Raw genomic sequence first — 24,437 nt, 5'->3', positions numbered from 1 at the left:
TTTAAATCATTGTGATTTATGTCATGTACGAGAGTACGCGTTGTTTATTTTGTTTTGAGTTTTGTGTTATGGTATTGTAAGAAAATATTGTTTTCATTATATGACCATTTGCGTTTTCCTGATGCATTTCTAGAATATTTATTTATTTTCATTGTTATATATTTATTTATTGTCAGACTTCATTTTTGAGTCATGTGGAACAAGGTAGAATCTGGTAATATAGCTATGCAATTCCAGAGTTTGTCATCCAAACAAGATTTGATATTGAAATCTAGAGGCATTTCAATGGTTAATTCACTGGACAACCAAATAGCTGAATTCATATTCGTGCCATTTCAATTTCCTCACTAATTTAGAATTGAGACCAATTCAATACGGCGCTCTCTAATGTAGACATCCAAACAAAGCGTGTGTTTTCTTTATCGTGTATGCTAGCGGTGTGCTGCTATGTATCCGCCTTCAGGCATGTATCTTTTTTACTTTACTTTGTTGCTCGCTGAACATTATGTCACTCTGGCGGACATGATTAGTAAGGCCTCAGTTTAAGGCCGGGTAAGCGCCTCCTTTTTAAAAAAATCTCTATAATTTGCCACATTTTTAATATAGAAAAGCTAGTATTTTTTTTTGGTATAGGGAGGAAAACTACTCCGCTGACACAGCCTGGACCGAATAGACCAGCCACCACCGCTCACTCCCCACTCTCTCCTCCTACTCGTCGGCGGCAATGGCCAAGGGCGGCGGTTGCCTTTCCAAGAGCCAGCGCCTCTCACCCCCGCTGGGCCCGCACCGACGCGAATTTCATCCCTGCCCCCGCCGCACCGGCGCCGCGCCCGGTCCGCATCTACGTCGTCTTCTACACCATGTAGGGCCACGTCGGCGCCTCGCGCGCCGTGCAGTCCGGGATGGGCTCCATCCCCGATGCCCCCGGGATCGCGTTCCGCGCCGCGGAGACCCGGCCCACCCCGTGCTCGCCCGGATGGCGCTGACGGACGCCGGTGAGATGAATATGGGGGAACCCCCGCGGTGGACCACGACGGCTTCTTCTTCGCCACCGAGCTCCAGGCCATCTTCCGCTGCGCCGCTGCCACCCTCGCTGCCGCGGGCCTCGATACAGGTTCCCTCCCTCCGCGCCCCCAGCCCCTGATCTCCCCTGAGTGAGTCCCATCCGTCATCGCCCCTCTTTTGGGACCGTGGTGCACCTGCCGGTGAAGTTTGATATCTAAAGACATACATAATCACGGGTTTGAGCTAAAGCTAAATTGCAACTCAAAGGCTCCTGTATGTATACGGTTAGGATGTGGCCTAAATCTGGGATATAATCATAACTAACTCTTAGATACACTGTTAGGATCAAGCTTTTGGCATAAATTTAAATTAGGGGCTAATTTAACAAGCAAAAATGTCTCTTGTGGTTTACTACATTCGCCCAATGCTTTGTCCAAATGAGCCGTTCATAGAAGAAATAACTGGATGCACAATTTCTGCCATTTTGCATGCTGCTTATGTAATGATGTGATAAAAGAGATAAGTCTAGCTTTTCCAGGAAATTAGCTAAGATAGAAGAATTAACATTATTGTCGATTTCATATGATGACGTGAAGTGGTGACCTGACTGAAAACATAAAAACACACAAACTACTGCTCTGCTATTGGTATTCGGAAGAAAATTTTGGCATCCCAGAGAATTCAATTACTCAAGGCATTAACATATTCTTGCTGAATTTCTCAGGGGATTCTGCCGAATTATTTCAGCTCAGAGTGGTCATTTGCTTAGATTGATTTACCAGAAGTCTTACATCTTAACTTTTGGTGCTCAGAACATTGTACTGATCCTTGATGGCAGGTACTCAGCAGTTACCTTTAAGAACATTGTACTTATGCATCTCTATTTCAAACTCGTCGGGGCCGAATTTTGCGACCATGGCGGTGGTGAAAGCCTCCCTTGTGGGTGTGCGGTGCTGCTGGCGATACGCTTGTGCGCCACATGGTCACCCAGTGGCTGATCGGCACGCGGTACAACTCAAAATAGGCCACACACCGATCAATCCAGAGCTTGGGTGCTACGCCGGTGAACCTTGGGAAGTCGTGCTTGGGGGGCTTGACGTAGTGGTCCTCCACTAGCGGTGCGGGCGGGTAGGCTGGCGGTTGCCCGTGTGGAGAGGAACGCGTCATCGGTGGCACCTCCGTGAGCGTGACGGTGGGTCTTGTAGGAAACAACGGCAGCCCGTCGTTGACCAGCCGCGCAAATCGGTCGAATCCGTTGGATCCACGCGGCTCGCGTGTGAGTCCCCCCAAACCCCCCTGTGTTACTGAAGTAAAGCATTCGTAGGCACTGAAGTAAAAGGTGTTGGTGAACGTTGCAGAAAACAAAAAATTTCCTACGGTTTCACCAAGATCCATCTATGAGTTCATCTAGCAACGAGTGATCGGATCCATCTACATACCTTTGTAGATCGCGAGCGGAAGCGTTCAAAGAACGGGGATGAGGGAGTCGTACTCGACGTGATCCAAATTACCGGAGATCCTAGCGCCGAACAGACGGCACCTCCGCGTTCAACACACGTACGGTCAGCGAGACGTCTCCTTCTTCTTGATCCAGCAAGGGGAAGGAGAGGTTGAGGAAGATGGCTCCAGCAGCAGCACGACGACGTGGTGGTGATGGAGCTGCAGTACTCCGGCAGGGCTTCGCCAAGCTCTATGGAGGAGGAGGAGGTGTTGGAGAGGAAGAGGGAGGCACCAAAGGCAAAGGTAAGAGGTCCTCCATCCCCCCACTATATATAGGGGGGCCTAGGGGGGGGGACGGCCAAGGGGTGGGGGGCTTGCCCCCCAAGCAAGGGGCGCCCCCTTTTTAGGGTTTCCCCCACCCTAGGCGCATGGGCCCTAGGGGAAGTGGCGCCCCAGCCCACTTTGGGCTGGATCCCTTCCCACTTCAGCCCATGGGACCCTCCGGGATAGGTGGCCCCACCCGATGGACCCCGGGACCCTTTCGGTGGTCCCGGTACAATACCGGTGACCCCGAAACTTGTCCCGATGGCCGAAATAGCACTTCCTATATATAATTCTTTACCTCCGGACCATTCCGGAACTCCTCGTGACGTCCGGGATCTCATCCGGGACTCCGAACAACATTCGGGTTACTGCATATACATATCCCTACAACCCTAGCGTCACCGAACCTTAAGTGTGTAGACCCTACGGGTTCGGGAGACATGTAGACATGACCGAGATTGCTCTCCGGTCAATAACCAACAGTGGGATCTGGATACCCATGTTGGCTCCCACATGCTCCTCGATGATCTCATCGGATGAACCACGATGTCGAGGATTCAAGCAACCCCGTATACAATTCCCTTTGTCAATCGGTATGCTACTTGCCTGAGATTCGATCGTCGGTATCCCAATACCTTGTTCAATCTCGTTACTGGCAAGTCACTTTACTCGTACCGTAATGCATGATCCCGTGACCAGACACTTGGTCACTTTGAGCTCATAATGATGATGCATTACCGAGTGGGCCCAGTGATACCTCTCCGTCATACGGAGTGACAAATCCCAGTCTTGATCCGTGTCAACCCAACAGACACTTTCGGAGATACCCGTAGTATACCTTTATAGTCACCCAGTTACGTTGTGAAGTTTGGTACACCCAAAGCACTCCTACGGTATCCAGAAGTTACACGATCTCATGGTCTAAGGAAAGGATACTTGACATTGGAAAAACTCTAGCAAACGAACTATACGATCTTATGCTATGTTTAGGATTGGGTCTTGTCCATCACATCATTCTCCTAATGATGTGATCTCATTATCAATGACATCCAATGTCCATAGTCAGGAAACCATGACTATCTGTTGATCGACGAGCTAGTCAACTAGAGGCTTACTAGGGACATGTTGGAGTCTATAATTCACACATGTATTACGATTTCCGGATAACACAATTATAGCATGAATAAAAACAATTATCATGAACAAGGAAATATAATAATAATGCTTTTATTTTTGCCTCTAGGGCATATTTCCAACAGTCTCCCACTTGCACTAGAGTCAATAATCTAGTTACATTATGATGAATCGAACACCCATGGAATTCTGGTGTTGATCATGTTTTGCTCTAGGGAGAGGTTTAGTCAACGGATCTGCTACATTCAGGTCCGTATGTACTTTACAAATATCTATGTCTCCATCTTGAACACTTTCACGAATGAAGTTGAAGCGACGCTTGATGTGCCTGGTCTTCTTGTGAAACCTGGGCTCGTTGGCAAGTGCAATAGCTCCAGTGTTGTCACAGAAGAGTTTGATTGGCCCCGACGCATTGGGTATGACTCCTAGGTCGGTGATGAACTCCTTCATCCAAATTGCTTCATGCGCTGCCTCCGAAGCTGCCATGTACTCCGCTTCACATGTAGATCCCGCCACGACGCTCTGCTTACAACTGCACCAGCTTACTGCCCCACCATTCAAAATATACACGTATCCGGTTTGTGACTTGGAGTCATCCAGATCTGTGTCGAAGCTAGCATCGACGTAACCCTTTACGACGAGCTCTTCGTCACCTCCATAAACGAGAAACATTTCCTTAGTCCTTTCCAGGTACTTCAGGATATTCTTGACCGCTGTCCAGTGTTCCTTGCCGGGATTACTTTGGTACCTTCCTACCAAACTTACGGCAAGGTTTACATCAGGTCTGGTACACAGCATGGCATACATAATAGAACCTATGGCTGAGGCATAGGGGATGACACTCATCTCTTCTATATCTTCTGCCGTGGTCGGACATTGAGCTGAGCTCAATTTCACACCTTGTAACACAGGGAAGAACCCCTTCTTAGACTGATCCATATTGAATTTCTTCAATATCTTATCAAGGTATGTGCTTTGTGAAAGACCTATGAGGCGTCTTGATCTATCTCTATAGATCTTGATGCCTAATATATATGCAGCTTCTCCAAGGTCCTTCATTGAAAAACTCTTATTCAAGTAGGCCTTAATGCTGTCCAAGAGTTCTATATCATTTTCCATCAAAAGTATGGCATCTACATATAATATGAGAAATGCTATAGAGCTCCCACTCACTTTCTTGTAAACGCAGACTTCTCCATAAGTCTATGTATACCCAAACGCTTTGATCATCTCATCAAGGCGAATGTTCCAACTCCGAGATGCTTGCACCAGCCCATAAATCGAGCGTTGGAGCTTGCACACCTTGTCAGCATTCTTAGGATCGACAAAACCTTCCGGCTGCATCATATACAATTCTTCCTTAAGGAAACCATTAAGGAATGCCGTTTTGACGTCCATTTGCCATATCTCATAATCATAGAATGCGGCAATTAACATGATTCGGACGGACTTTAGCTTCGCTACCGGTGAGAAAGTCTCATCATAGTCAACCCCTTGAACTTGTCGACAACCCTTAGCGACAAGCCGAGCTTTATAGATGGTCACAATACCATCCGCGTCTGTCTTCTTCTTAAATATCCATTTATTTTCTATGGCTCGCCTCTCAACGGGCAAGTCAGTCAAAGTCCATACTTCGTTTTCATACATGGATCCTATCTCAGATTTCATGCCTTCTAGCCATTTGTCGGAATCCGGGCCCGCCATCGCTTCTTCATAGTTCGAAGGTTAACCGTTGTCTAACAACATGATTTCCAAGACAGGGTTGCCGTACCACTCTGGTGCGGAACGTGTCCTCGTGGACCTACGAAGTTCAGTAGCAACTTGATCCGAAGTTTCATGATCATCATCATTAACTTCCTCTCTAGTCGGTGCAGGCACCTCAGGAACATTTTCTTGAGTTGCGCCATTTTCCGGTTCAAGAGATAATACTTCATCAAGTTCTACTTTCCTCCCACTTACTTCTTTCGAGAGAAACTCTTTCTCTAGAAAGGATTCATTCTTGGCAACAAAGATCTTGCCTTCGGATCTGAGGTAGAAGGTATACCCAATAGTTTCTTTAGGGTATCCTATGAAGACGCATTTTTCCGACTTGGGTTCGAGCTTTTTAGGTTGATGTTTCTTGACATAAGCATCGCATCCCCAAACTTTTAGAAACGACAGCTTAGGTTTCTTCCCAAACCATAATTCATACGGTGTCGTCTCAACAGATTTCGACGGAGCCCTATTTAAAGTGAATGCGGCAGTCTCTAAAGCATAGCCCCAAAAAGATAGCGGTAAATCGGTAAGAGACATCATAGATCACACCATATCTAATAGAGTGCGATTACGACATTCAGACACACCATTACGCTGAGGTGTTTCAGGCGGCGTGAGTTGTAAAACTATTCCACATTTTCTTAAGTGTGTGCCAAATTCGTGACTCAAGTATTCTCCTCCACGATCTGATCGCAAAAACTTGATTTTTCTGTCACGTTGATTCTCAACCTCACTCTGAAATTCCTTGAACTTTTCAAAGGTTTCAGACTTGTGTTTCATTAAGTAGACATACCCATATCTACTCAAGTCATCAGTGAGGGTGAGAACATAACGATAGCCACCGCGAGCCTCAACGCTCATTGGACCGCACACATCAGTATGTATGATTTCCAATAAGTTGGTTGCTCGCTCCATTGTTCCTGAGAACGGAGTCTTGGTCATTTTACCCATGAGACATGGTTCACACGTGTCAAATGATTCATAATCAAGAGACTCTAAAAGTCCATCTGCACGGAGCTTCTTCATGCGTTTGACACCTATCTGACCAAGGCGGCAGTGCCACAAGTATGTGGGACTATCATTATCAACCTTACATCTTTTGGTATTCACACTATGAACATGTGTAGCATTACGCTCGAGATTCATTAAGAATAAACCATTCACCATCGGAGCATGACCATAAAACATATCTCTCATATAAATAGAACAACCATTATTCTCGGATTTAAATGAGTAGCCATCTCGAATTAAACGAGATCCCGATACAATGTTCATGCTCAAAGCTGGCACTAAATAACAATTATTGAGGTTTAAAACTAATCCCGTAGGTAAATGTAGAGGTAGCGTGCCGACGGCGATCACATCGACCTTGGAACCATTCCCGACGCGCATCGTCACCTCGTCCTTCGCCAGTCTCCGCTTATTCCGCAGCTCCTGCTTTGAGTTACAAATGTGAGCAACTGCACCGGTATCAAATACCCAGGAGCTACTACGAGTACTGGTAAGGTACACATCAATTACATGTATATCACATATACCTTTTGTTTTGCCTGCCTTCTTGTCCGCTAAGTATTTGGGGCAGTTCCACTTCCAGTGACCACTTTCCTTACAATAAAAGCACTCAGTCTCGGGCTTGGGTCCATTCTTTGGCTTCTTCCCGGTAGCTTGCTTACCGAGCGCGGCAACTCCCTTGCCGTCCTTCTTGAAGTTCTTCTTACCCTTGACTTTCTTGAACTTAGTGGTTTTATTCACCATCAACACTTGATGTTCCTTTTTGACTTCTACCTCTGCTGATTTCAGCATTGCAAATAATTCAGGAATGGTCTTTTCCATCCCCTGCATATTGAAGTTCATCACAAAGCTCTTGTAGCTTGGTGGAAGCGACTGAAGGATTCTGTCAATGACTGCGTCATCCGGGAGATTAACTCCCAGCTGAGTCAAGCGGTTATGTAACCCAGACATTGTGAGTATGTGCTCACTGACAGAACTATTTTCCTTCATCTTACAGCTGAAAAACTTGTTGGAGACTTCATATCTCTTGACCCGGGCATGAGCTTGGAAAACCATTTTCAGCTCTTCGAACATCTCATATGCTCCATGTCTATCAAAACGTTTTTGGAGCCCCGGTTCTAAACTGTAAAGCATGCCGCACTGAACGAGGGAGTAATCATCAGCACGTGTCTGCCAAGCGTTCATAACGTCTTGGTTCTGTGGGACGGGTGCGTCACCTAGCGGTGCTTGTAGGACATAATCTTTCTTGGCAGCTATGAGGATGATCCTCAGGTTCCGGACCCAGTCCGTATAGTTGCTGCCATCGTCTTTCAGCTTGGTTTTCTCCAGGCTCGTCAAGTCAACCTAAGTGTTTGCATGTGTAAATCTGTCTTACACCCGTTGTATGTGAACGTTGGAATCTATCACACCCGATCATCACGTGGTGCTTCGAAACAACGAACTGTCGCAACGGTGCACAATTAGGGGGAACACTTTCTTGAAATTATTATGAGGGATCATCTTATTTACTACCGTCGTTCTAAGTAAACAAGATGTACAAAACATGATAAACATCACATGCAATCAAATAATAATAGTGACATGATATGGCCAATATCACATAGCTCCTTTGATCTCCATCTTGGGGCTCCATGATCATCTTGTCACCGGCATGACACCATGATCTCCATCATCATGATCTCCATCATCGTGTCTCCATGAAGTTGCTCGCCAACTATTACTTCTACTACTATGGCTAACACGTTTAGCAATAAAGTAAAGTAATTTACATGGCGTTTCTCAATGACACGCAAGTCATACAAAAATAAAGACAACTCCTATGGCTCCTGCCGGTTGTCATACTCATCGACATGCAAGTCGTGATTCCTATTACAAGAACATGATCTCATACATCACATATATATCATTCATCATTCATCACAACTTTGGCCATATCACATCACAGAACACTTGCTGCAAAAACAAGTTAGACATCCTCTAATTGTTGTTGCAAGTTTTACGTGGCTGGAATAGGGTTCTAGCAAGAACGTTTTCTTACCTACGTGAAAGCCACAACGTGATTTGTCAACTTCTATTTACCCTTCATAAGGACCCTTTTCATCGAATCCGCTCCAACTAAAGTGGGAGAGACAGACACCCGCCAGCCACCTTATGCAACTAGTGCATGTTAGTCGGTGGAATCGGTCTCACGTAAGCGTACGTGTAAGGTTGGTCCAGGTCGCTTCATCCCACAATACCGCTGAAGCAAGATAAGACTAGTAGAGGCAAGAAAGTTGACAACATCTACGCCCACAACAAATTGTGTTCTACTCGTGCAAAGAGAACTACGCATAGACCTAGCTCATGATGCCACTGTTGGTGAACGTTGCAGAAAACAAAAATTTTCCTACGGTTTCACCAAGATCCATCTATGAGTTCATCTAGCAACGAGTGATCGGATCCATCTACATACCTTTGTAGATCACGAGCGGAAGCGTTCAAAGAACGGGGATGAGGGAGTCGTACTCAACGTGATCCAAATCACCGGAGATCCTAGCGCCGAACGGACGGCACCTCCGCGTTCAACACACGTACGGTCAGCGTGACGTCTCCTTCTTCTTGATCCAGCAAGGGGGAAGGAGAGGTTGAGGAAGATGGCTCCAGCAGCAGCACGACGGCATGGTGGTGATGGAGCTGCAGTACTCTGGCAGGACTTCGCCAAGCTCTATGGAGGAGGAGGAGGTGTTGGAGAGGGAGAGGGAGGCACCAAAGGCAAAGGTAAGAGGTCCTCCATCCCCCCCACTATATATAGGAGGGCCTAGGGGGGGCGCCGGCCCTAGGAGATGCAATCTCCTAGGGGGGCGGTGTTGGGGAACGTAGCATAAATTCAAAATTTTCCTACGTATCACCAAGATCTATCTATGGAGAAACCAGCAACGAGGGGAAGGAGAGTGCATCTACATACCCTTGTAGATCGCTAAGCGGAAGCGTTCAAGTGAACGGGGTTGATGGAGTCGTACTCGTCGTGATTCAAATCACCGATGATCCTAGTGCCGAACGGACGGCACCTCCGCGTTCAACACACGTACGGCCCGGTGACGTCTCCCATGCCTTGATCCAGCAAGGAGAGAGGGAGAGGTTGATGAAGATCCAGCAGCACGACGGCGTGGTGGTGGATGCAGGGCGTCACAGTAGCAGGGCTTCGCCTATACTACGAGAGAGAGACGTAACGGGGAGAGAGGGAGGCGCCAGGGGCTGGTGTGTCAAGTCCCTCCTCTCCCCCACTATATATAGGAGGGCCAAGGGGGGGTGGTGCGCCAGCCTAGGAGATCCAATCTCCTTGGTGCGGCGGCCAAGGGGAGGTTTCCCTCCCCCCCAAGGCACCTAGAGGTGCCTTCCACCATTGGGACTCTTCCCTTAAGTGGAACCCTAGGAGCATGGGCTTTTGGGGCTGGTGCCCTTGGCTCATGCAGGCCAAGGCGCACCCCCTACAGCCCATGTGCCCCCCCGGGACAGGTGGCCCCACCCGGTGGACCCCCGGGACCCCTCCGGTGGTCCCGGTACAATACCGATAACCCCGAAACTTGTCCCGATGGCCGAAACAACACTTCCTATATATAATTCTTTACCTCCGGACCATTCCGGAACTCCTCGTGACGTCCGGGATCTCATCCGGGACTCCGAACAATATTCGGGTTACTGCATACACATATCTTCATAACCCTAGCGTCACCGAACCTTAAGTGTGTAGACCCTACGGGTTCGGGAGACATGCAGACATGACCGAGAGTTCTCCGGTCAATAACCAACAGCGGGATCTGGATACCCATGATGGCTCCCACATGTTCCACGATGATCTCATCGGATGAACCACGATGTCAAGGACTTAATCAATCCCGTATACAATTCCCTTTGTCTATCGGTATGTTACTTGCCCGAGATTCGATCGTCGGTATCCAATACCTAGTTCAATCTCGTTACCGGCAAGTCTCTTTACTCGTTCCGTAACACATCATCCCGTGATCAACTCCTTGATCATACTGTGCACATTATGATGATGTCCTACCGAGTGGGCCCAGAGATACCTCTCCGTTTACACGGAGTGACAAATCCCAGTCTCGATTCGTGCCAACCCAACAGACACTTTCGGAGATACCTGTAATGTACCTTTATAGCCACCCAGTTACGTTGTGACATTTGGCACACTCAAAGCATTCCTACGGTATCCGGGAGTTGCACAATCTCATGGTCTAAGGAAATGATACTTGACATTAGAAAAGCTTCAGCATACGAACTACACGATCTAGTGCTATGCTTAGGATTGGGTCTTGTCCATCACATCATTCTCCTAATGATGTGATCCCGTTATCAACGACATCCAATATCCATGGTCAGGAAACCGTAACCATCTATTGATCAACGAGCTAGTCAACTAGAGGCTTACTAGGGACATGGTGTTGTCTATGTATCCACACATGTATCTGAGTTTCCTATCAATACAATTCTAGCATGGATAATAAACGATTATCATGAACAAGGAAATATAATAATAACTAATTTATTATTGCCTCTAGGGCATATTTCCAACAGTCTCCCACTTGCACTAGAGTCAATAATCCAGTTCACATCGATATGTGATTAACACTCAAGGTCACATCCCCATGTGACTAACACCCAAAGAGTTTACTAGAGTCAATAATCTAGTTCACATTTACCATGTGATTAACACTCGATGAGTTCTGGGTTTGATCATGTTTTGCTTGTGAGAGAGGTTTTAGTCAACGGGTCTGAATCTTTCAGATCCGTATGTACTTCACAAATCTCTATGTCATCTCCTAGATGCAGCTACCACGTTCTATTTGGAGCTATTCCAAATAACTGTTCTACTATACGAATCCAGTTTACTACTCAGAATAATCTGGATTAGTGTCAAAGTTTGCATCGGCGTAACCCTTTACGACGAACTCTTTTACCACCTCCATAATCGAGAAAATTCCTTAGTCCACTAGTTACTAAGGATAACTTTGACCACTGTCCTGTGATCCGTTCTTGGATCACTCTTGTACCCCTTGACTGACTCATGGCAAGGCACACTTCAGGTGCGGCACACATCATAGCATACTGTAGAGCCTATGTCTTAAGCATAGGGGACGACCTTCGTCCTTTCTCTCTATTCTGCCGTGGTCGAGCTTTAAGTCTTAACTTCATACCTTACAACTCAGGCAAGAACTCCTTATTTGACTGATCCATCTTGAACAACTTCAAGATCATGTCAAGGTATGTGCTCATTTGAAAGTACCATTAAGCGTTTTGATCAATCCTTATAGATCTTGATGCTCAATGCTCAAGTAGCTTAATCCAGGTTTTCCATTGAAAACACTTTCCAAATAACCCTACATGCTTTCTAGAAATTCTACATCATTTCTGATCAACAACATATATTCATCAGAAATTCTATAGTGCTCCCACTCACTTCTTTGGAAATACAAGTTTCTCATAAACTTTGTATACACCCAAAATCTTTGATCATCTCATCAAAGCATACATTCCAACTCCGAGATGCCTACTCCAGTCCTTAGAAGGATTGCTGGAGCTTTGCATACTTATTAGCATCTTTCAGGATTGACAAAACCTTCCGGTTGTATCACATACAACCTTTCCCAAGAAAATCGTCGAGGAAACAATGTTTTGACATCCTATCTGCAAGATTTCATAAATAATGCAGTAATCGCTAATATAATTCCAACAGACTCTTAGCATCGCTACGAGTGAGAAAGTCTCATCGTAGTCAACTCCTTGAACTTGTCGAAAAACATCTTAACGACAAGTCGAGCTTTCTTAATGGTGATACTTACCATCATTGTCGGTCTTCCTTTTAAAATCCATCTGTACTCAACAGCCTTACGACCATCAAGTAGTTCTTCCAAAGTCTACACTTTGTTTTCATACATGGATCCTCTCTCGGATTTTATGGCCTCGAGCCATTTATCGGAATCTGGGCCCACCATCGCTTCTCCATCGCTCGTAGGTTCATTGTTGTCTAGCAACATGACTTCCAAGACAAGATTACGTACCACTCTGAAGTAGTACGCATCCTTGTCATCCCACGAGGTTTGGTAGTGACTTGATCTAAAGTTTCATGATCACTATCATAAGCTTCCACTTCAATTGGTATAGGTGCCACAGGAACAACTTCCTGTGCCCTGCCACACACTAGTTGAAGAGACGGTTCAATAACCTCATCAAGTCTCCACCATCCTCCCACTCGATTCTTTCGAGAGAAACTTTTCCTCGAGAAAGGACCCGATTCTAGAAACAATCCCTTATCGCTTTCGGATCTGAGACAGGAGGTATACCCAACTGTTTTGGGTGTCCTATGAAGATGCATTTATCCGCTTTGGGTTCGAGCTTATCAGCCTAAAACTTTTTCACATAAGCGTCGCAGCCCCAAACTTTTAAGAAATGACAGCTTAGGTTTCTCTAAACCATAGTTCATACGGTGTCATCTCATCGGAATTACGTGGTGCCCTATTTAAAGTGAATGTGGTTGTCTCTAATGCCTAACCCATAAACTATCGTGGTAATTCGATAAGAGACATCATGGTATGCATCATATCCAATAGGGTGCAGTTATGATGTTCGGACACACCATCACACTATGGTGTTCCAGGCTGTATTTTAGTTGTGAAACAATTTCCACAATGTCTTAATTCTGTGCCAAACTCGTAATTCAGATATTCATCTCTATGATCATATCACAGATATTTTATCCTCTTGTCACGACGATCTTTCAACTTCACCCTGAAATTACTTGAACCTTTCAATAATTTAGACTCGTGATTCATCAAGTAAATATACTCAACATCTACTCGAATCATCTGTGAAGTAAGAACATAACGATATCCACTACATGCCTCAGCACTTATTGGACTGCACACATCAAAATGTATTACTTCCAACAAGTTGCTTTCTAGTTCCATTTTACTGAAAACGAGGCTTTCAGTCATCTTGCCCATGTGGTATGATTTGCATGTCTCAAGTGATTCAAAATCAAGTGAGTCCAAACGGTCCATTTGCATGGAGTTTCTTCATGCATATACACCAATAGACATGGTTCGCATGTCTCAAACCTTTCAAAAACGAGTGAGCCCAAAGATCCATCAACATGGAGCTTCTTCATGCGTTTTATACCGATATGACTTAAGTGGCAGTGCCACAAGTAGGTGGTACTATCATTACTATTTTTGGCATGAACATGTGTATCACTACGATCGAGATTCAATGAACCATTCATTTTAGGTGTAAGACCATTGAAGGTATTATTCAAATGAACAGAGTAACTATTATTCCTTTTAAATGAATAACCGTATTACGATAGACATAATCCAATCATGTCTATGCTCAACGCAGACACCAATCTCGATGGTAGAGGGAGCGTGCGATGCTTGATCATATCAACATTGGAAACACTTCCAACACATATCGTCAGCTCACCTTTAGCTAGTCTCCGTTTATTCCGTAGCTTTTATTTCGAGTTACTAACACTTAGCAACCGAACCGGTATCTAATACCCTGGTGCTACTAGGAGTACTAGTAAAGTACACATCAACACAATGTATATCCAATGTACTTCTATCGACCTTGCCAGGCTTCTAATCTACCAAGTATCTAGGGTAATTCTGCTCCAGTGGCTGTTCCCCTTATTACAGAAGCACTTAGTCTCGGGTTTGGGTTCAACCTTGGGTCTCTTCACTAGAGCAGCAGCTGAATTGCCGTTTCATGAAGTATCCCTTCTTGCCCTTGCCCTTCTTGAAACTAGTGGTTTCACCAACCATCAACAATTGATGCTCCTTCTTGATTTCTACTTTTGTGGTGTCAAACATCACGAACATCTCAAGGATCATCATATATGTCCCTGATTTATTATAGTTCATCACGAAGCTCTAGCAGCTTGGTGGCAATGACTTCGGAGAACCATCACTGTCTTATCTGGAAGATCAACTCCCACTCGATTCAAATGATTGTTGTACTCAGATAATCTGAGCACAAGCTCAACAATTGAGCTTTTCTCCTTAGTTTGCAGGTTAAGAAAGTCATCGAAGGTCTTATACCTCTTGACGTGGGCACGAGCCTGAAATCCCAATTTCAGCCCTCAAAACATCTCATATGTTTCGCGACGTTTCAAAAACGTCTTTGGTGCCTCAACTCTAAACCGTTTAACTGAACTATCATGTAGTTATCAAAACGTGTATGTCAGATGTTCGTAACATCCACAGACAACGTTCGAGGTTCAGCACACTGAGCGGTGCATTAAGGACATAAGCCTTCTATGAAGCAACGAGGACAATCCTTAGTTTACGGACCTAGTCCACATAATTGCTACTATCAACTTTCAACTAATTTTTCTCTAGGAACATATCTAAACAGTAGAACTAAAGCGCGAGCTACGACATAATTTGCAAAATCCTTTTGACTATGTTCAGAATAATTAAGTTCATCTTATGAACTCCCACTCAGATAGACATCCCTCTAGTCATCTAAGTGATTACATGATCCGAGTCAACTAGGCCGTGTCCGGTCATCACGTGAGACAGACTAGTCAATATCGGTGAACATCTTCATGTTGATCGTATCTTCTATACGACTCATGCTCGACCTTTCGGTCTTCTGTGTTCCGAGGCCATGTCTGTACATGCCAGGCTCGTCAAGTTAACCCTAAGTGTTTCGCGTGTGTAAATCTGTCTTACACCCGTTGTATGTGAACGTTAGAATCTAACACCCGATCATCACGTGGTGCTTCGAAACACGAACTGTCGCAACGGTGCACAGTTAGGGGAGAACACTTCTTGAAATTTTAATGAGGGATCATCTTATTTACTACCGTCGTTCTAAGAAAATAAGATGTATAAACATGATAAACATCACATGCAATCAAATAGTGACATGATATGGCCAATATCATATTGCTCCTTTTGATCTCCATCTTCGGGGCTATGCATCATCGTCACCGGCATGACACCATGATCTCCATCATCGTGTCTTCATGAAGTTGTCACGTCATCTATTACTTCTACTACTACAGCTAATGGTTAGCAATAAGAGTAAAGTAATTACATGACGTTTAAGTTGACATGCAGGTCATAAATAAATAAAAACAACTCCTATGGCTCCTGCCGGTTATCATATTCATCGACATGCAAGTCGTGATTCCTATTACAAGAACATGGTCAATCTCATACATCACATATATCATTCATCACATCCTTTGGCCATATCACATCACATAGCATACCCTGCAAAAACAAGTTAGACGTCCTCTAATTGTTGTTTGCATGTTTTACGTGGCTGCTATGGGTTTCTAGCAAGAACGTTTCTTACCTACGCAAAGACCACAACGTGATATGCCAATTGCTATTTACCCTTCATAAGGACCCTTTTCATCGAATCCGATCCGACTAAAGTGGGAGAGACAGACACCCGCCAGCCACCTTATGCAACTAGTGCATGTTTGTCGGTGGAACCGGTCTCACGTAAGCGTACGTGTAAGGTTGGTCCGGGCCGCTTCATCCCACGATGCCGCTGAATCAAGATAAGACTAGTAACGGCAAGCATATTGAACAAAATCAACGCCCACAACTACTTTGTGTTCTACTCGTGCATAGAATCTACGCAATAGACCTAGCTCTGATACCACTGTTGGGGAACGTAGCATAAATTCAAAATTTTCCTACGTATCACCAAGATCTATCTATGGAAAAACCAGCAACGAGGGGAAGGAGAGTGCATCTACATACCCTTGTAGATCGCTAAGCGGAAGCGTTCAAGTGAACGGGGTTGATGGAGTCGTACTCGTCGTGATTCAAATCACCGATGATCCTAGTGCCGAACGGACGGCACCTCCGCGTTCAACACACGTACGGCCCGGTGACGTCTCCCATGCCTTGATCCAGCAAGGAGAGAGGGAGAGGTTGATGAAGATCCAGCAGCACGACGGCGTGGTGGTGGATGCAGGGCGTCACAGTAGCAGGGCTTCGCCTATACTACGAGAGAGAGACGTAACGGGGAGAGAGGGAGGCGCCAGGGGCTGGTGTGTCAAGTCCCTCCTCTCCCCTACTATATATAGGAGGGCCAAGGGAGGGTGGTGCGCCAGCCTAGGAGATCCAATCTCCTAGGTGCGGCGGCCAAGGGGAGGTTTCCCTCCCCCCCAAGGCACCTAGAGGTGCCTTCCACCATTGGGACTCTTCCCTTAAGTGGAACCCTAGGCGCATGGGCTTTTGGGGCTGGTGCCCTTGGCCCATGCAGGCCAAGGCGCACCCCCTACAGCCCATGTGGCCCCCCGGGACAGGTGGCCCCACCCGGTGGTCCCGGTACAATACCGATAACCTCGAAACTTGTCCCGATGGCCGAAACAGCACTTCCTATATATAATTCTTTACCTCCGGACCATTCCGGAACTCCTCGTGACGTCCGGGATCTCATCCGGGACTCCGAACAATATTCGGGTTACTGCATACACATATCTTCATAACCCTAGCGTCACCGAACCTTAAGTGTGTAGACCCTACGGGTTCGGGAGACATGCAGACATGACCGAGACGTTCTCCGGTCAATAACCAACAGCGGGATCTGGATACCCATGATGGCTCCCACATGTTCCACGATGATCTCATCGGATGAACCACGATGTCAAGGACTTAATCAATCCCGTATACAATTCCCTTTGTCTATCGGTATGTTACTTGCCCGAGATTCGATCGTCGGTATCCAATACCTAGTTCAATCTCGTTACCGGCAAGTCTCTTTACTCGTTCCGTAACACATCATCCCGTGATCAACTCCTTGATCATACTGTGCACATTATGATGATGTCCTACCGAGTGGGCCCAGAGATACCTCTCCGTTTACACGGAGTGACAAATCCCAGTCTCGATTCGTGCCAACCCAACAGACACTTTCGGAGATACCTGTAATGTACCTTTATAGCCACCCAGTTACGTTGTGACGTTTGGCACACCCAAAGCATTCCTACGGTATCCGGGAGTTGCACAATCTCATGGTCTAAGGAAATGATACTTGACATTAGAAAAGCTTCAGCATACGAACTACACGATCTAGTGCTATGCTTAGGATTGGGTCTTGTCCATCACATCATTGTCCTAATGATGTGATCCCGTTATCAACGACATCCAATATCCATGGTCAGGAAACCGTAACCATCTATTGATCAACGAGCTAGTCAACTAGAGGCTTACTAGGGACATGGTATTGTCTATGTATCCACACATGTATCTGAGTTTCCTATCAATACAATTCTAGCATGGATAATAAACGATTATCATGAACAAGGAAATATAATAATAACTAATTTATTATTGCCTCTAGGGCATATTTCCAACAGGCGGCGGCCAAGGGGTGGGGGGCTTGCCCCCCAAGCAAGGGGGCGCCCCCTTTTTAGGGTTCCCCCCACCCTAGGCGCATGGGCCCTAGGGGAAGTGGCGCCCCAGTACACTTTGGGCTGGATCCCTTCCCACTTCAGCCCATGGGGCCCTCCGGGATAGGTGGCCCCACCCGGTGGACCCCCGGGACCCTTCCAGTGGTCCCGGTACAATACCGGTGACCCCGGAACTTGTCCCGATGGCCGAAATAGCACTTCCTATATATAATTCTTTACCTCCGGACCATTCCGGAACTCCTCGTGACGTCCGGGATCTCATCCGGGACTCCGAACAACATTCGGGTTACTGCATATACATATCCCTACAACCCTAGCGTCACCGAACCTTAAGTGTGTAGACCCTACGGGCTCGGGAGACATGTAGACATTTCCGAGATTGCTCTCCGGTCAATAACCAACAGCGGGATCTGGATACCCATGTTGGCTCCCACATGCTCCTCGATGATCTCATCGGATGAACCACGATGTCGAGGATTCAAGCAACCCCGTATACAATTCCCTTTGTCAATCGGTATGCTACTTGCCCGAGATTCGATCGTCGGTATCCCAATACCTTGTTCAATCTCGTTACCGGCAAGTCACTTTACTCGTACCGTAATGCATGATCCCGTGACCAGACACTTGGTCACTTTGAGCTCATAATGATGATGCATTACCGAGTGGGCCCAGTGATACCTCTCCGTCATACGAGTGACAAATCCCATTCTTGATCCGTGTCAACCCAACAGACACTTTCGGAGATACCCGTAGTATACCTTTATAGTCACCCAGTTACGTTGTGACGTTTGGTACACCCAAAGCACTCCTACGGTATCCGGGAGTTACACGATCTCATGGTCTAAGGAAAGGATACTTGACATTGGAAAAACTCTAGCAAACGAACTATACGATCTTATGCTATGTTTAGGATTGGGTCTTGTCCATCACATCATTCTCCTAATGATGTGATCTCATTATCAATGACATCCAATGTCCATAGTCAGGAAACCATGACTATCTGTTGATCAACGAGCTAGTCAACTAGAGGCTTACTAGGGACATGTTGGAGTCTATAATTCACACATGTATTACGATTTCCGGATAACACAATTATAGCATGAATAAAGACAATTATCATGAACAAGGAAATATAATAATAATGCTTTTATTATTTCCTCTAGGGCATATTTCCAACAAAAGGTCCCTTACTTGTCGTGCCCTGTTCCACCTTATTATTTATTTTTTGATTCTGCACCTTCAGCTTCAAGGGAGACGTGACTACGTTTCTCTCTTGCAATTCATCAGCTTTTGGTTCGACAATATTGGCTTTAGCAGAGGGGTGGGATCCCCCTTTTTCGTCATCACAGTGTGAACATCTGCCACTTGATTGTGAACTTTGCGTTGATGGAACCTGAAAAACTCTTCTTCTTATCATCCTTTACACACAGGGAGCTTACCCAGCATCCCTCTCACCTGGTGTTGGGCATTCCATAGAAGAGTGTCCCAGCAAGACACATGGGAAGCAGTAATGTGGAAGCCTCTCATACACTACCTCATAACTCATAAGTGTCATATTCTTGGTGCTTTTTGGAATATAAGTTGTAACCCACCTTAACAGAGATTTGGAGATATCCACGGTTACTCTTGACTCATAGACAGTCCCCCCAAGCTCTACCCTAGCTATCCACATCAGCAGTCTCCACTGTTCCTAGCTTTGTTCCAAGCTTTTCTCCCCAAAGTTTGTTCATCAGTTCAAATCTTGGGTGTTTTATAGCCCAAACAATTAATCTGATGGTCTCTGTCTAGCATCAAAATTGTTAATGAGCACTGCATGCTTGCCAACAGGCCATGGAGCTCCGACTTCGACTCGCATCTTCATCTGTCTTAGTTGCAAACTCAACAATGAACATATTGTCTCCAGTAGATCTAGGGTTCATGCCTTTAGGATTTCTGCAAGGTGGCCTCAGTGCCGCCATAATCGTCTTAATATGGAGAGTGTTTGGGGATAGTACCTTTCCTATGATTGCCCACTCCAAGGACACCTAATCTTCCTCATTTTCGTCCTCCAAGATGGCTGCTGTGGCTTCTTCATATGTGAGATTGAGCTTCTCCATTAATTTTGCCGTATTCTCTTCCGCTTCAGATGGGACACTACCAGTCCCACCTGCCAGATTGTTCTGCTTGTCCACTGCCACCATTGCCAAGCGAGGGGTGGACACAGCCTCCATGGCATAGCCCGCAACGCCGCCAAACGCCCACCAAACTCACCTCGTCACCCATGACCAGGAGTGAGCAGCGGACTTGGGGTTGCTCCGATGTCACTCTGAATCACGGTAGATCATAGCCTCAGACGAGAGCGCCCATCGCCACCAGAGGGAATGAGAAGGTTCTAAGGAGGCAGAGTCTCTTGCAGTTCGGTTCAAAATCGAGCAGTTTGCAGCGGGCTTCTCGCGGATGATTTTGAGACGCATCTCTCCACCATGAGATAAAAGCAAATCAACGGCAACGAATCAACGTCATATGAGTGCTCTAACGAATGCTTTAAAGGTCACTGCTAGGCGTCATCCGACTGCTGCGGGGCAAAAAATCGACCGCCTCGTGGGCCGTTGGATCAGGTGTTGTATGGCCATCGGATCACACCAGTCATCGTCATCTCAAGCAGCTACTCCTGCATGCACCCCGCATTGCCAAAAGGAAGAAAAAGAACAGCATGTTGAGGAACGAAAAAGATAGCACCATGCAACACTTTTTGCTGCCACCATCGAGCTTCATCGTAGCACCGCTGCCACGCTCTTGCAAAAACGGCACTGGCGTTGCAAAGCCAGCTTCCAGGGCCGACACTCTGCTGAAGGCGAGCTCTGATACTATAACCCCCCGGCCACCGCTGACATGCCGGCAGCAGAGCTGCGCTGCAGCAGGCGAGGCCGCCGCTGCCATGCAACGACGGCAATGCTGCTTTGCAGCAGGTGGTCTGCTGCAGCCCGACGGCCGTGCTGCTTCGCAGCAGGTGGTTGGCTGCACACCGGTGGTGCCGCAGCCACGTGTCAACGGCGGTGCTGCTTTGCAGCAGGTGGTCAGGTGAAGACGGCAGTGCCGCTGCCATGCCTCGATGGCGGTGCTGCTTTGCAGCAGGTGGTCCGGTTCAGTCGCGCATGTGACGAACGGCGGTGCTTCGTTGCAGCAGGCTTTCCACTGCTGATCCGGTGGGTGTTGGCGATGCTGCGTTGCCATAGGTCGTCCAGTGCAGACGTCACTGCGGCGGTGCTGCAGGGTGGAACAAATCATGGTGCTATGAGGGGGCGACCGGCCGCAGCGGCGGTGCTGCTGCAAGATGGCGCAGGGCTGGAAACTAGAGCAGATGGGGGCGCGCAAGCGGCGTTGCTTGCTCGGTGCGGTGGCTACGAAATAGAGATGGGGTGCTGCAACGGGGGCGCGGTGGCTGCAATTGGAGAGGAGCTGCTGCGAGTCTCCAGTGCCTCTCGCCGGATTTAAGGGAGATCGAGATAACTGCCGCCGAGATTCATCGGAGATAGAGATACAGTTAGAAGAGGTCAACACGTGGGACTCGCGTGAGGAGAAAGAGAAGCGGTGCCTGGTCCCACTGGATTCGTGGCACGCGCTGGACGCGACTGATTTCTTCAAGGGATAAGTATATTTTTCGTCCTCGAACTTTTCCGGGAGTTTAGAAATCATCCCTCAACTCAAAATCGGATAGTTTTTGTCCCTCAACTATCAAAACCGGATAGTTTTCGTTCCTCAACTATCAAAACCGGATAGTTTTCGTCCCTCATGCCACTTCGGGCGGTTTTCGTCCGCATGAACAGTAAAATGATGAACAGTAAATTTAAAAAAAATAGCAAAAATGTCAAAAACATCTGGAAATTTGTGGGATCAAAGTTCCTCGGGTGCACAAGGTGCGTATTTTTTTCTATTTAAACATTCAAGGAGCTCGTGACAACGAAAGAACCATAAATATGTACGCCGGTGAACAGTAAATTCGGAAAAAAAATAGAAAACAAACTAAAAAATATATGAAAAATGTTGACATACAAGATGCTCGGGTGCTCAATGTGTCTGCAAAATTTCATTGTGTTTGAACATTGTGGGAGCTCGTGGCAAAAAAAATTGGCTGAGAAAGAAACTTCGAAAAACTGCACTATTTTTTTTTTGCTAGAGCTCCTCCTATGTCATTTGAGCACGAAAATATGCACGGACCTTGCACACCCATGCATCTTTGATGCCAAAAAATTTCATATTTTTTTGCTATTGTTTAATTTACTGTTCACAGACGTACATATTTACAATTTTTCTTTCTCATGAGCACCTGGAATGTCCAAACAATAGGAAAAAAATTACGCACCTTGCGCACCCTAGGAACTTTGATCCCACAATTTTTCAGTTTTTTTAATTTTTTTTCTGCTATTTTTTCGAATTTACTGTTCACGACGGACGAAAACTGCCCAAAACGGCATGAGGGACGAAAACTATCCGGTTTTGATAGTTGAGGGACGAAAATTATCCGGTTTTAAGTTGAGGGATGATTTCTAAACTCTTAGAAGAGTTCGAGGACGAAAAATATACTTATCCCTTTCTTCAAAGATGAGCGTTTCCACATCGGACGTCTGAAGGGATGTGTTTACCAACCCTAAAAGCATCCTACAAGTTCACGTACGGTTTGATGTTTCCGTTCCCAATCTGCTGACTAGCAACCATGGACGACGGACACTTCCTCGCCCCTTCCTTCCAGCCCCCCGTCGTCACTCGTGCCAGCGCCCGCTACGCCCCCTGGGCTCTCCTCGACAAGAGGGCCTACTTCGCCGTCCGCGAGAACGCCACCACCGCCGAAGCCGTCACCAGCACAGGCAACGCATTCAAAGTCACCTTCTGCCTCGCCGACCCGCCGGCCATCTCCCACTTCTGCGTCCACGGCCCTGAGTTCCAGCGCGACGACTTAACGACCGAGCCCCGGGTAGTCTTCTCGGCCAAGGACCTCGTGCTCCTCTGCTTCAGTCCCGGGAGAAACCGTCGGGGATCTTGCCTCGACGAGTACTTCGTCTACAAGGCCGACTACGGCAAGCCGTCGCTCACACCGATCCCGCTGGGCACCAGAAACTCGTTCCACGTGTGCATCTTGCCCCTGGACGACGATGACGGGGGATTTGTTCTCGCAGATCTCTGCATGACAAACCTCCCACCAGACTACGATCTTCATGTCTTCTCTTCAAAGACAGGCAAGTGGGCAATTACACCGTTACGGTTGCAACCATACCCTGGGGTGAGGAAAGAGAACCTGCCGGGCCCTTTTCTCAACAAGGTGGTCGCGCTTGGAGGAGGTGCTGTCGGCTGGATCGACCTCTGGAGTGGCATTCTCACCTGCAATGTGTTTGACAAGAACCCTGTTCTAAGTTTCATCCCGATACCCATGCTTGCATATTGTAATGAGCAACGGGCTAGTATCCCACAGCTTGTCCGGGATGTCACCTGCTCCAATGGATTCATCAAGTTTGTCGAGCTGGAAGCTATTACTAAAAAGAGCAGTGACACAACAGAGGATAATCTTGACAGCGTCGACCATGTCATCCATGATTCTGAGCTGCTCTTCCACAATGAGAATGCCTGTGCCAGCCCCGTGAGACTACTTGCTACCCGTGTTGGTTGGAAGCTCCGAACATGTACTAGGCATACCACCTGGAACTATTGGCGCAAGGGGCACCCTGTTGATATCCATGGCATCTCGGCTCACAACCCTGATCGTTATATGTTGCTCCCACAGCCCTGGGAGGCCGCGGCTGGAAGATTGTCACCAAGGAACCTGTGTTTATCTTACCCCATCCTAGGCATGGACAGCGAGGATGTTGTTTACATCATGTCTAAACTGACACGTGATGATAAGAACGCATGGATGGTTGGTGTTAACCTTGGAAAGAAAATGACGGACGTGTGTGTACCAGTTTCTAGTGCGAGAGTCTGCTATTTCGATCTGGACCTCCTCATCTGTAAATTCTCTGAATATCTGAATGCAACTCCAAGGCAAATTTCTTTGTTATCTTTACGTAACTTGTTTCCTGGTTACACACAATACAAGATTGTAAAAAATTGTAACAAATTCCTATTTCTACATCTGACATGTCTGTTTTCTTCTTATTTGCTTCAGTTCAAGTACCGGTGAAGTCAAACGTGTGCCAGATGCGGAACATAATTGTCAACTTTGATCAGACGGTATTACTGAAAAAAATCTGGTACACTATGGTCATTGTTAGAGTAGTCATTATGGTATACGGATTTGTACCCCTTCCTCAAGTCGGTTTGTACTCTTATATATACCCTTGTATGCCGCATCAAATCATAATAAGAA

At 46.6% G+C, this 24,437-nt stretch overlaps 1 protein-coding gene and 1 long non-coding RNA gene across 2 annotated transcripts; both read left to right on the top strand.

Annotated features, from left to right (window-relative positions):
- Positions 1-661: 661 nt before the first annotated feature.
- LOC125554185 (uncharacterized) lies at positions 662-24,437 on the top strand. Its single transcript, XR_015601602.1, has 3 exons — positions 662-1,154; positions 1,730-1,843; positions 24,237-24,437. It is a non-coding gene; the product is annotated as an uncharacterized LOC125554185 (long non-coding RNA).
- On the top strand, positions 22,705-24,174 carry LOC147976607 (uncharacterized). Its single transcript, XM_087519391.1, has 2 exons — positions 22,705-24,112; positions 24,168-24,174. Exons 1-2 carry the CDS (start codon positions 22,794-22,796, stop codon positions 24,172-24,174), a joined length of 1,326 nt encoding a protein of 441 aa, XP_087375517.1. The 5' UTR covers positions 22,705-22,793.

The sequence above is a fragment of the Triticum urartu genome, chromosome 4A, assembly GCF_056163025.1.
Source record: "Triticum urartu cultivar PI428250 chromosome 4A, HENAU_Tu73, whole genome shotgun sequence".
Classification (NCBI taxonomy): Eukaryota; Viridiplantae; Streptophyta; class Magnoliopsida; order Poales; family Poaceae; genus Triticum; species Triticum urartu.
The sequence above is the reverse complement of the archived record's forward strand: the minus strand, read 5'-3'. Positions and strand labels throughout refer to the sequence as shown.